General features: G+C 38.3%; 1 protein-coding gene across 1 annotated transcript in view; it reads left to right on the forward strand.

Annotated features, from left to right (window-relative positions):
- Positions 1–14,248, forward strand: part of LOC126163147 (ubiquitin carboxyl-terminal hydrolase 22) — a 131,482-nt gene that overhangs the window by 109,747 nt on the left and 7,487 nt on the right. Inside the window, exons 7-8 of the mRNA XM_049920076.1 lie at positions 633–796; positions 5,773–5,922. Coding sequence (XP_049776033.1) covers positions 633–796; positions 5,773–5,922 — 314 coding nt within the window. The remainder of the gene's footprint in view (positions 1–632; positions 797–5,772; positions 5,923–14,248) is intronic.

Raw genomic sequence — 14,248 nt, forward strand, 5'->3', positions numbered from 1 at the left:
ACACAGGCAGAAAGGCAGCTGCCATGTACTCTGATTTAATCATTTTTCTTTCTAACATTAAAGTAGAGCACAAACAGCTGTTTGACAATACCGCATGAATTGTCATATTTCTCAAAAATGAAACCTTGGCATTTTTTTTTTTTTGAGAATCTGGCGAAAAATCAAATTCAGTTGTGATGGATACCAGTCGGAGAAATGGATCTATGGTTAAGTCAAGCTTAAACAGTTCGCAATATTTTTCATAGCTTTAAAAGATTATGAAGATACTTGAATTTAATACCCCTTTTGGAATCTCCTTTCAGTTTCAGTGTTGTGTACTGGTTGTGCAAGTAAGTTAATCCTGTAGCATTTCTACCAGTTCTTCTTACACTTTTATAATCAATAAACAACAGGATGGTATGTCGCAGAGGGTATGTCATATACCACTATTAACAACTCCCCTCAAAATTATTACCAGTAAGACTTAGGGAGTGTAGAGGCAGGTGTGTGGGGGGGGGGGTTAGCATTATTGTTTGTGCATCATTTTGGCAGAGCATTCTTTTAAAATTAAAGTTAACCCTAGTGGTTTGTATTGGTACATGGTGCTGTTTTTTTAATGTTATTGTTGACATTATATTTTTTTTTTCTTTCAGCGATTTGAGCATTCCAGCCGTTTTCATAAAAAAATATCTACATTCATTGCTTTTCCGGAACATTTAGACATGACACCATTTATGTCACACCGTCGTAATCATAATCACAGCTGCAGTACAGGAACCAACAACGGTAGCTGTCGGAATGTTTTGGGTGATAACAGGTAAGTTCTAACTAAACCACAGAAATATGGTACTGTCCATTGTTGTCTTGCTTTCTCTGTGTGTTTGAGACAAGTGAAGTCTAGCTTCATACTGGGTATGATTTAAATGTAATGTGATCACTCAAATAAGGAAAACAAAAGAATTAAATACATGTGTGGAGTTAAGATAAAATTCAATATAATGGCTATAATCTTAGTATCTATATATTCTCTCTCCATCATTCCCATTACTATGGCAAGTTGCCTCCATTATATTGACAAATATACTATGCTGATAGTGACTGTCTGCAATACTAATAAAAATGTTGAAATAATGCTCTTTTATGCAGTCACACAGCCAGAAAAAATTTGTTCACCTTAACTCCATCTGCAAAATCTGCTTTCAAAGACTATTGTCTTGATGAATATCTTTGTTGTATAGAATCCAATCCTTAATGGCAGAATATTTTCTAACTGTTTTATGGTTCTCACATTTGCCATACAATGCAGGCTTTGTCGACTGGCATTTGCATCCTTGATGACATTTTTTGAATGGGTCAGAGGTATATTTCTCTGCCTAACATGTTCATCTTTCAGCACTAAAAAAGTTGTCAGAGGCTATAATGGTTCAGAAAACATTACCAAAGCTCAGCAAGCTGAACTGTTTATACATATCGATGTAACATTTGACTTTCGACATCATCAACTGCCGCCTAAGGTCACGGACTCTTGCAGACGTGTTATGGAGCTTATAGTTGGGAAGAGTTGGTGTCTCTTACTTCATTTAGTATTAAGGCCTACTTGCCTACTTGACATCCTAGCAATAATGATGATTGAATCTTAGTAAAACCATAGTATCAGAGAAATTAAATTGGTGATTCCATGGCCGAAGTGCATGATCTGCTTCTGTCAATTTATCTGTGTCTCCCAGATGACAATGCTTAAATCAGGTATCTGTTCATATGAGTGGGCTTTATGTAGACTTTGTGCCCTAAACTGCTGTCGGGTTTTCTAAGTACCTGTACATCCAGAAATGAGATTTCCTCAAGTTTCTCTGTTTCCATTGTGAACTTTATATTAGCATTAATACAATTCAGGAAGTCTAGAAATTCTCAGAGTTGTTTTTCTTCCTGACTCTATACAATGAAAGTTTCATCAGCATGCCAAAACCAATATGAAGGTTTTTTTCTTCGCTGTCTGGAGGGCTGTTTCTTCAAATTTTTCTTTATAAAGGTTCAGGACAACTGCACTGAATGGATTCCACAAAACCACGCCATCAGTTTTCTCATAGAATTTGTGGTCCTATTGAAAGTAAGATAATGTGAGACAAGGTTTATAGACATCTGCCATATCCTGAGTGAGAATATTTTCCAACTGTGACATCATCCCATTAAGAGGAACCATAGTAAACAATGATACAACATTAAAACTGAACCTGAACAATTTTAATTTTTCAATAAATTTACCAGAAACTTTAAGTGTCAGTTTTTCCTATAAATGGCTGTAGGAGAATGTCAAAATGTTCTGCAATCCCACAGATTGGACAACCAATAAGGCGAACAAAAGGTCTTAATGGAGTGGCAGGTGTTTGAATTTTTAGTAAACTATGTAATCTTAATGGAAACACTTCTGATTTGATGACATCCTTCTTATTAATGGGAGGAATTGGAAAGGTTTTTATTACCTTGTTTGTTGTAAGATCAGAGGTGATGGAATCTCTCTTTAGCTCTCTGTATCATCTTGCTTATATTATGTCCTGGGGTAGTATTCTTTTGTTGTTTCCACTGAAGTATTGCCCTTATATCCTGGAAGAATTAGACTGTCTTTGTAAGAATTCAAATATCAGAGAGCTTTCATCTCACCTTTTATTAAGTTACTGCTAGGTGGTTCACTCCTAAGCAATACCCTCGCTGATTCCGTGCATATTTTGTCAGCAGCTGGTTTAGGTAAAAAAACTGATTTTAGCTTCGATATCACCAACAGTGTCTTCTATTGGTATTCTAGAGGGTGCAAAATGAGGGCACACATTCTACAAAAAACCCTCTCACATACTATCACAAATATTCCAATCACCATCCAAATCGGAAAAGAGGAGTGATAAAAAAAATTAATGAACCAGGCTAAAAAAAAATCTATGTATTACAGTACTTTGAGGACAAGCTCACTATTTAAGAACTGCTTTCAGAAGAAACAGTTACTGTGGCAGAGATAAATACAACACTACATACTGAAAGATCTGAAGCTTCTAGTGAAAAACAGCCAGCTAAAGGGAAGGTTTTCCTCCTATTTATAAAATTTTTCATAGATCGCATCAGTAGAGTACAAAATGAGACACAGTTTGAGAACAATGTTTAAACCAACAAGAAAGGTGCATAGATACTTGGACACTTCAAATGGCCTATGGCCACCACTACAAGAATGTATAAAATCCCTTAGCATGTGATCAAGTGTATATAGGAACTTGAAAAACAAGCATTAATAAACAACTTAAGGAACACCGCAGTTATCATCTGGGAAACACGGGTGAATTAGCAGCAGCAGCAGATCATCGACTGGAGTCAGGGAACTGCCAAATTAGTTTCACTGATACTATAGTTATCTCAAGGTCCAATAATTACTGTTCTAGGAAGTATATAAAAGCCATATAAGTTTGAAAGTACAAAAACAACTTTAACAGAAAAGGAGGAGGATCGAAATTAGACAAGTTGTGGGCCTTAGTGCTAAATAAAATGAAGAGACCCGACTCTTCTCAACTACAAGCTCAAACCCCCTTCCAAGATTTTGGAATTCTTGTACTTGCTTCTCAATATGTTCTCTCTTTTTTATGGTATTTATTGGTAATAACAAAAGTTAGTTTCAACTGAACAGTGATTTACACGATGACACCACAACATAAAAAGAAAATTTCCATATACTTTGACTCTCTGTGTAAGGTTAAGATTAATTTTTTTTGTACTCCTGCAAGTATCATAAAACTTTATTACTTTTGAATGCATTACGGGAACAGCAGTGATCAATGTCTTATAAATAATTACTATTAAAAACAGTCTTGATCACGGTTTATTTAACACGGTGACCAGTTTCGACCACTACTGTGGTCATCTTCAGACCATTGAGTAGGAACCTCTTTCTGTTGGAGAATCACTACTGATCACTAGTGATTCTCCAACAGAAAGAGGTTCCTACTCAATGGTCTGAAGATGACCACAGTAGTGGTCGAAATTGGTCACCGTGTTAAATAAATCGTGATCAAGACTGTTTTTAATAGTAATTAAGTAATCACAGTAAAAAACTAATAAATTATAAACATACTTTATTGGCCATGTTTCTACAAATTACCTCATCTTTAGATTCAAGGGCTGAAGATTCTTGTTAGCTGCATGACAAGTAAAAATTTTCATTATAAACAGGCTGCTTTTCTGACAGTGTATATGTAACTGTTAGTCTTCGACAGCACCAGTAGAGTCCAGTAAATGTTTAACTCACAGTGCTAGATAAATTGGCAGCTATCTAGTGTGACTGAGGAGTCAGTATTAGTTTTCAGAGTAGTGATTTTTCTGCAAATTTCACTATTTATTTGTAACTGAAGACTAGCTTTCTTGTGTCTGTGACCAAGGGAGCTGGTGCAGTTGTTAGCACCCTGAACACTCATTCGGGAGAACGACGATTCAAACCTTCCTCTGGTCATCCTGATTTAGGTTTTCCGTGATTTCCCTAAATCGCTTCAGGCAAATGCCAGGATGGTTCCTTTTAAAGGGCACAGTGGACTTCCTCCTCTAATCCAATCAGACCGATGACCTCACTGTTTGATCCCCTCCCCCCAATCTTGTGTCGGTCAAGCACGTTGTGTAATATATTCATTACGCTGATCATCATCTTTAGTTCTACCTGCTGTTTTTCTTTCTCAGTGTACACTTTGACTCATTTCATACCCCTGAAGCTTCTCGTTCACAATACAAAATAAATGTTGTGTGGCTCCCAGCCTGGTGCAGGCATTTTCATTTGTCATTCTTGTTGGGGGCTTGAGTATCAGTTTTGGGGATTTTTTTATAAGCAGCTTCCCATTTATCATTATGTCGCTGAACTGATCCTGTTTAAGACTTTTCCACCACATCAAACCTGCATTAGAGGTCTGCAAATAAGGTCTTTTCTTCTCTCAAGTTTGTCATACTCATGTTGTGGTCACATAGGGCACATCGTGGTTGGCAGAATCCACCAGGCCTGGTATGCTGTCCACTCTATTGCTGTGGCCTGATTCTGCGTCTGTGTCTGAGTCGCAGTTTCCAACTTTTTAAACTGTTTCTTGAAGGTGGCAACTGAAATAGGTAATATCTGCAGTACAACAATAAGGATTCTACCTGAGAAAATTTAGAACTTTCGTTAATAATATTAAAACAAAGTTTGACTGTGAGCAATGTAATCTATTCCTCTATTCCCCCTAAGACTTGGAGCATAACTGAAACACAATCCTCACCACAATTTCCCACCACACCAAGCTCTGAGTTCAGCATCTTTGGAAGTAAAAAGCACACACAAGAATACTGTCACCTTTAAGTTAAGGCTTCAAGGCATCGCCACTCCTTAATGTTTGTGACCTCCTTTCTTTTGAATAGTTACCATTGGGCTGCATCTGTAACTCATTCATACAGCAGATTTTATTTGAACCAGTCATCACTTCTATAGTAGTGTTTTGTTTTGTAGGTAATAGGAGAATCTTTTTTAAAGAAAAAGGCCCAAATTGTTGAAAAAAGTATCTACTGTTTTAGAACTATTATTTGCATAGAACTTTCATATTGTAAACCACATTTTTACTTCAGAAAGAAATTGGCTGCTCCAGTAGAGGAGAACTTAGTTTCTTGCTTACTGAAATTTTAAAATAGCGGTTCGGAACAAATTAGTGTCAGTAATTGATATAGACAATCTCTCCTGACTTTGTGAGTTTTACTTAATTTGTAAAGTTGTAATCTTAAAATTCATTAAAATTAGCGTTTTTTCAGGTATTCTCTTTTTGCTGTGATAAATCATCTGGGTTCACTAGACGCTGGCCATTATACAGCATTTATTCGTCAACAACGGAACCATTGGTTTAAATGTGACGATCACCTTATAACGAAAGCAAATATCCAGGAAGTGCTGGATAGTGAAGGGTAAGTATTTTTTAACCATAAACTATTCATCTGCGATAGTTGCAAAACATTGTTTATAATGTATAAAATCACAAGAAGGCAGAGTGACTGGTCATTACCTACCTTCAGAAGGTGGTATCCCGAGTGCTGTTGATTGACATACATTGAAGTACAATGAGCTATCCTAGCTTTTGGAACTGTTAATTTGTACCTCAAGGAGGAAATAAGGATAGGTTGGGGAAGGCTGGGACGGATGAGCAGGTCACTCAGACACCAAGGTGAGAGAGCCCAGCTGTCATAAGAATGAAGGAAAACAAAGAGGAAGTATGAGACATGGCTGTTTGTTTAATTTAAGACATTCTGTGTTTTTAGGAGCATGTTCCATGACTTTGAGGCTATATAATATTATTGTGTGAATTACTGATATTTTAGTAATCATAATTTTTACAGATTTTGCACTATTACTGAGATGATGCTCCAGTTTCCCAGTATGCAAGCATGTTTAATACAATCTGCATTTTATACAGTATACATAGTGTTTCAGAAGGTGTAGTAAATATTTTAGGGATTTGTAGTATAAACTGATTAAAATATATCAAATACAACATTAAGTATGGTAACCCAAACAAATACTTGCAGAAGGTGTTAAGCGAAGGTAAGTGATTAAGTCAGAGTTGATATTAATAAAGTCTACCACATACTTCAGTGCACTTTCAAAATCTCTAAAGAACACCACATGTAGATCTTGTAGATCTTCTGAGGTCACCTTGGCATTCTTTTCTGAGGGCTGCAATGCTCATAATCTGAAGCATCAATTTGTCATCCCACATACAAATTCTGTGTGTACTTATTGAAGAAATACGTTCTGCCAACTCGATAATGTCTACTGTTTCACCCAAACACTGTTCATTTGCTCATTCAGATGTGATAGGACTGCTTGGCACTATACTAGTGTCACACAGTTTAGTGAACACATGAATAAGCACTCTTGAATCAGGTACTCTGTGATTAGAAAATCACCTACCATATTCTCTACAAGTAGCAGTGTTTTCATTACAAAACCCATACACAGAGACCATGTTGGCATACTCAGAATTTGTAAATACCCTGGTGGAAAAAATTGCAACTCCAAAAAAATAATTAATGTAAGGTAATGAAATTTTGGAAATACATTTGTCTAGGTAACATGTTTAAGTGATTAACATTGCAAGATCACGGTTTAACATAAGCGCAAGATATGCTAATGCAAATGTGAAATGCTGGTACATAGCTGGTGTAACCACCAGAATGTTGAATGCGAGCATGCCAGATGTCAGTTTGTGGAATGGAGTTCTGTGTCTGTTGCACTTGGTCAGTCAATATAGGGACAGTTAATGCCGGTTGTGGACGAAGCTGGAGTTGTCGTCTGATGGTGTCCCGTATGTGCTCAATTGGAGACGGGTCTGGCAATGGAGCAGGTTAAAGCAACAAGTTGATACGTGACACACTGCAGAGCATGCTGGGTTACAGCAGCAGTATGTGGGTGAGCATTATACTGTTGCAAAATACCCGCTGGAATATTGTTCACGAATTGCAGCACAACAGGTCGAATCACCAGACTGACATACAGATTTGAGGTCACGGCGCGTAGGATAACCACGAGACTGCTCCTGCTTTGCAACCCAGACCGTAACTCCAGTTGCAGGTTCAGTATGTGCAGCGCACAGACGAGTTGGTTGCAGGCCCTCAGCTGGCCGCCTCCCAACCGACACGAAGCCATCACTGGCATTGAGGGAGAACCAGCTTTCATCAGAAAACACATCAGACCTTGGCCCTGCTTTCCAATCAGCTCCCCATTGACACCACTGAAGTCACAAAGTATGGTGGCTTGGGCGCGCTATAGGGCAGATGGCTCAGAGTTGTACTTGAAGTAACCAATTTTTAACAGTTCATTGTGTCACCGTGATACTGCTGTTCAAATTGCAGCTGCAGATGCAGTATGATGCACCAGAGCCCCATGCTGAATATGGTGGTCTTCTCTCTCAGTAGTGGCACGTGAACATCCGGATCCTGGTCATCTCGTGACCATTTTGTCGTGAACACTGCTGCCAGCAGTTAAGTACAGTGGCTACATTTCTGCCAAGTCTTTTCACAATATCGTCGAAAGGACAACCAGCTTCTTGTAGCCCTATTGTAAGATCTTGTTCAAATTCAGTGAGCTATTGATAATGGTGTCCTTGTGCCTTTAAGGCTTCCTTGACTAATATCAACTCATTACATCCAATCTAAAAGTAAATAACCCTCATGACCATTAAAGTGTGTATTTAAATTAAATCTGATTTGCATTCTCATATTGGCACTACTAGCACCACTCTTATGCGACTGACAAGAAATTTGTGACTTACCAAATGAAAGTGCTGGCAGGTCGACAGACACACAAACGAACACAAACATACACACAAAATTCAAGCTTTCGCAACAAACTGTTGCCTCATCAGGAAAGAGGGAAGGAGAGGGAAAGACGAAAGGATGTGGGTTTTAAGGGAGAGGGTAAGGAGTCATTCCAGTCCCGGGAGCGGAAAGACTTACCTTAGGGGGAAAAAAGGACAGGTATACACTCGCACACACACACATATCCATCCACACATATACAGACACAAGCAGACATATTTTTCCTACGTGGAATGTTTCCCTCTATTATGACAAGAAATTTGAATAGATATAATCTTCCGATGTAGTAACATGCCTGCCAGCTTTCGTTTGTGATTTGCAAAACTCCTTCTTGGTGTTGCAATTTTTTCCGTCAATGTATGTTCAGCATGCTTAAATGGTACAGCAGAATTGCCCAGAAAATCACAATCACAGTTGAAAAATTCAGTTATATAAACTGAAGCATATCTTTGCAATTTGAGCGTCAAAACAAAAAGACAGTTGATAATAAAAACTATAGCAACTGGAGTACCAACCCACAACATGAAAACTTATCTCCATAGACAATAGAAATTCGACATGTGTTATAATAAACTTTTTATTCAAATTAATTTATGCTGCCAACTCTTAAAATATTTACTTTTACTGCAGAAATGCACTATATAGAAAAAAGAAGAGTAGAAGAATTAGTGAAAATCATACTACTTACTTTTTACAGTGAAAAAACTCCATCGTAAGAATGTATTAATGAAACAGCAATGTACACAAGAGGGGGGGGGGGGGGGGGGGGACAATATCAACGATGTTTTTAGCAGACTTGTCTTGTATTTGGAAGACGGAGGCTCCAATCCCCATCTAACCACCCTTATTTAGGTTATTAACTGTACATATACTCTTCATTTTTGTGATATATTAAGTAAGTGTTATGGAATACAGAACAAGCTGGAGAAAATTTCCTATTTCTGTGGTGAACGCCACATTATTAAAAGTGGATAAATGTGAGTGAATCACTTAACCCTTCATATAAAGACAGTAGTATTGTAACAACTAGAAGATTTTAGTTTAGTGGCAGCATTTGGCAAAATCAGGTGCAATACTGTAATGCTCCTGCTTCTTATATATTTACAAAAAATGACCAAATAGTTTTTTAATCCCAAAATTACGTTTCTCTCAGTTAATTTATTGAGATTTTTTTGATATCTTAAGAAATTTTGAGGCGAGATACGTAACATAAGTTCTCAAATTCTTAACTCGAATAACTCATTGCAGCCCATGGCTTTGACTGAAACATCTATTCATTCTGTTTTACAGTGATACTCCTGGATTTTCCATTTTTTTAATTATGTACATGATACTGAACAGGGTGTTACTTTTAAAATAAATTTCGACATCCATTTTACATAAGTTCTTATTTTATTAACAATTTTCACTTCCAACAACTTGCATATTACAACTCACAACTGCACTGAATTACACAGGCCTGAACTAACTTGCCCTACCTTTGGCCTAGCATATACATTAATGACAATGTGTAATTATTTTTTTATTGTTATGATTCAGTTGTTTTTGTAACTCACAGTGAAAACAGATTTGTTGAAATTGATTTAAATGTGACAACACACTCAAAATGAATAAGAGATTTTACATAAATCGTCTTCTAAAGCAAAATGTATTTCTATGATAAATTTTGAGACATAAGTTCCTTTAACAGTTAATCTACAAATATGTAAGGTTTCATCTAAAACAAATTACCATTCCCACTGTGTAAAATATTACTAACTATATTTGAAATCTTGATTGTTTTATACAAAGAAAGGTGCTCCATTCTGTGCTGAATACTATTAAAAGTAACATACGTTTACATGACGATCAGATTGTTACCTCATCTTATGAAATTTCTGTTAACATATTTTATTCTGTAAATAAAGTATTATTCCCACTTCCATTACACACTGACTTGTGTAAGTTGAAAATTACAGTGTATCATTAGTACATACATTAGGACATACATTAGTATAATGAAAAAGATAGATTGCTACTGACCGTATAATGGAGATGATTTGCAGAGAGGCACACAAAAAAGACTGCTAATTGTTTAGCAGTCCTTTTGGTGGGCTTGTCAGCGACTCAACATCTCCACCATATGGTGAGTAGTAATATTGTCATTTTACCATCGTGTGATTTCCATTGTTTGATTTTGCCTAAAGACATATATCACATACTAATATCGTGAATCTCTTGATTTATTACATTACTATGAGCAAGAGACAGTGTATAGGATACTAGCGCATGCTGTTTCAGATCTTCTACTGCTGTTAGCATTGATGTGAATTTTAAAAGTTTGCGTGCGCATTGAATATTCTAAGAAATTTCATGCTTGCATCCAGCAATCATCGACCACAGTAGATGGTATTTCGACTGGGCATCTGCTAGTCATCCTCAGGTGAGCCATGAAAGACTGACAGACATCCTCTGTTCCGCAATATATAGACCACCGAGTGTACTCCGTGCATACTTCAAGAACTTGGTGACAGACTGACTACACTACGTGCTGGCTGTGCCTTTGCTAGTGTCTCTGCAGAACCCAGCTGTCTTCAGCATTATCACAGACATCAGTGCATTCTGCAGCCTATGATCAGAGCAGATCATGTGGATTGTGAGATCCCATGTATTATCATCTGGTAAGTCAGTGGCCACGTTGCTAACTGGAAGGTTTGTGGTGACCATAATGTCATTTACTTCACAATTACAAATGCAGATAGTGACTGAGACACAAAGATTCATTCCGAGTGACTGTACAATCATTGCAGAGCAAATTGGGAATTTTTAAAGGCAGAATTCAAGATACAGCCACTGTAAGGAAGCAGATTTAATGTTGATGCCAAAGCACACGAATTGGAGCTAGCACTGGAGGGTGCAAGACAGGGCAATCCCAACATTTATTAGGAAGACAAAAGTGTTGAAAATTCCCTGGAGTCTCACCCTACAGTCCATAAGTTGAAAACCAGGCAGGAGAGAATTACTTCCAAAGATCTTCAGGGGAAAAAGAACAAAAAAGAAGGTTGATTTTCTATCAAACAGACAAACAACAATATAAGGAATTACACTGAAGAGCCAGAGAGACTGGTACACCTGCCTAATATCAAGTACAGCCACCGCGAGCACGCAGAAGTGTCACAACACGACATGGCATAGACTCGACTAACGTCTGAAGTAGTGCTGAGGGAACTGACTCCATGAATCCTGCTGGGTTGTCCATAAATCCGTAAGAGGGTTGTCCATAAATCCATTAGAGTACAAGGGGGTGAAGATCTCTTCTGAACAGCACTTTGCAAGGTATCCCATAAATGCTCAACAATGTTCATGTCTGGGGAATTTGGTGTCCAGCGAAAGTGTTTAAAATCGGAAGAGAGTTCCTGGAGCCAATCTGTAGCAATTCTGAACATGTGGGGTGTTGCATTGTGCTGCTGGAATTGCCCAAGTCCATCGGAATGCACAATGGTCACAAATGGTGATCAGGACAGGATGCTTACAGACATGTCACCTGTCAGAATCATATCTACACATATCAGAGGTCCTATCACTCCAACTGCACATGTCCCACACCATTACAGAGCCTCCACTGGCTCGAACAGTCCCCTGCTAACATGCAGGGTCCGTGGATTTATGACGTTGTCTCCATACCCACACAAGTCCATCCACTCGATACAATTTGAAATGAGTCTCGTCCGACCAGGCAACATGTTTCCAGTCATCAACAGTCCAGTGTCAGTGTTGACTGGTCCAAGCGAGGTGTAAAGCTTTGTATCATGCAGTCATCAAAGGTACACGAGTGGGCCTTTAGCTCCGATAGCCCGTATCGATGGCGTTTCGTTGAATGGTTCACATGCCGACACTTGTTGATGGCCCAGCATTGAAATCTGCAGCAGCTTGCAGAAGGGTTGCACCTGTCACATTGAATGATACTCTTCTGTCGTTGTTGGTCCGATTCTTGCAGGATCTTTTTCTGGCCGCAGTGATGTTGCAGATTTGATGTTTTACTAGAATCGTGACATTCACGGTACACTCGTGAAATGGCCATACAGGAAAATCCTCACTTCATCGCTACATCAGAGATACTGAGTCCCATCGCTCGTGTGCTGACTATAACACCACATTCAAACTTGCTTAAAATGCTACCTTTGTGTAGTGTTTCCAGTACAGTAACATAGTTGACATTGATGGCCTCCAGGCATTAATTTGGATTTCTTTTTTTTTTTTTTCATTACTACTTGATAGTTGGAGACCAAGTAAAAAATGGCACTTGAGTCTAGTTATGCTTGTTGTTGATATTTTTATCAATTTTCAATTTAAAATTAGCGAATTATGAAACTTGCACTATGTCTACAGTACATTGTGCTAGAACTTTCCGCAAAAAGCGTCCGTGGAATGTTTGTGACCGTATACAATCGTTCTTGTACATATATTTATGTCTGTAATGTGAGGGCTTAATTTAATGTATAGTAAAAGTGAAATATTGCATGTAACTCTGTCACAAATAACTGTTAATGTTGTGAAAGTTGTTGTTTAAGGTCCAAACTGACTTAAATCTTGATACCCTGTCATTGTAGCAGCAGTAACCATTCTAACAACTGCGCCAGATACTTGTTGTCTTATTCTGCTGTTTACATATCTCCGTATTTGAATACCCTTGCCTGTACCAGTTTTTTTGGTGCTTCAGTGTGCTACACCAAACAAGAGTAGAAAATTTGGAGGTGTACATTAAGGACCAAATGGTAACTGATGATTGGGGTTTTCCGTACAAACTAACAACAAATAAGGTTCAGTCACCCCCTGTGTTATCAAGCTTGAGAAGATCTGACGGCACGATGATGACAGACTGGGAAACGTCAGTCCAGTACCTACTCACAACTTTGTTGCCGGATGATACAATGATGGAAGACACAGAGTTCCATCAGCACCTTCACTGTGAATAGCAGTATTGTGATTCCATTTGCCAAGAGAAAGTGAGTCCAGCAATAATGTAGTTAAAGAAGGGGAAAGTACCAAGACCTGACAGAATACTAGCAAAAGTATTGCATCAGTTAGTGGACCAAATTGTGCCCTATATAACAGTGTTATTAAGCAAATGTCTTTTGCAGGGTCAGGTGTCCAGAATGTGGAAAATCACAAATATCATCACAGTAAACAAAGGGGAAGACAAAGACTCAAGAGAACCGAAATCTTACCGGCCAGTTTGCTTGGTAAATGCTCTGGCCAAAGTACAGGAAAAGCTTCTGTGCCACTGCCTGAGGGCCCACAGACAGTTAACAAGCATGAGCTCCCTGCAGTATGATTTCAAGAAAGGGAAGTCCACTGAGGATGCAATAAATCAAATAATATCATGAATGTCCCACATGATACGTATGTTATAGCCATAATGATTGATATTGCTGAAACAGATGGACTGCCCAAGGTGTGTCTATAAAAGTCTAAGATTATTGCACAGACAGGCAGGTGCAATTAGAATGTCCTACAAAGAAAAGGCTGCCCACAGGGCACTGATTGTGGTTCGAAGTTCTGGGATGTTGGCGTAGAACTATTACTGAACCAGCTTTACATTATAACAAACACTAGAGGCTGCATTGCCTATGCAGCGACTGAGGTGTTGATGGTGATTTTGGCTTGCTACTTCTAGACCCAGTAGTAAGAAAGAGAGGTGCACAATATTGGCTCAAAAAGTGTGAATATGATAAAGTAAAGGAGATACTGGGCACAAGAGACATCAAAGAAGGAAATAAAAGCATGCATTAATAAAGCATGGCAAGAAGTCTGGTTGGTCAGAGCAGAAACAGGGAGGAGTTCTTCACAACATAAAAGAAGGAACAAGGGTAATGTACTTCCTTGTGACCAAGGGAGCTATACACTACCTGTCGGGTCATGGTCCATGTCCCAGCTA

The sequence above is a fragment of the Schistocerca cancellata genome, chromosome 2 (assembly GCF_023864275.1).
Source record: "Schistocerca cancellata isolate TAMUIC-IGC-003103 chromosome 2, iqSchCanc2.1, whole genome shotgun sequence".
In the NCBI taxonomy this organism is placed as follows: domain Eukaryota; kingdom Metazoa; phylum Arthropoda; class Insecta; order Orthoptera; family Acrididae; genus Schistocerca; species Schistocerca cancellata.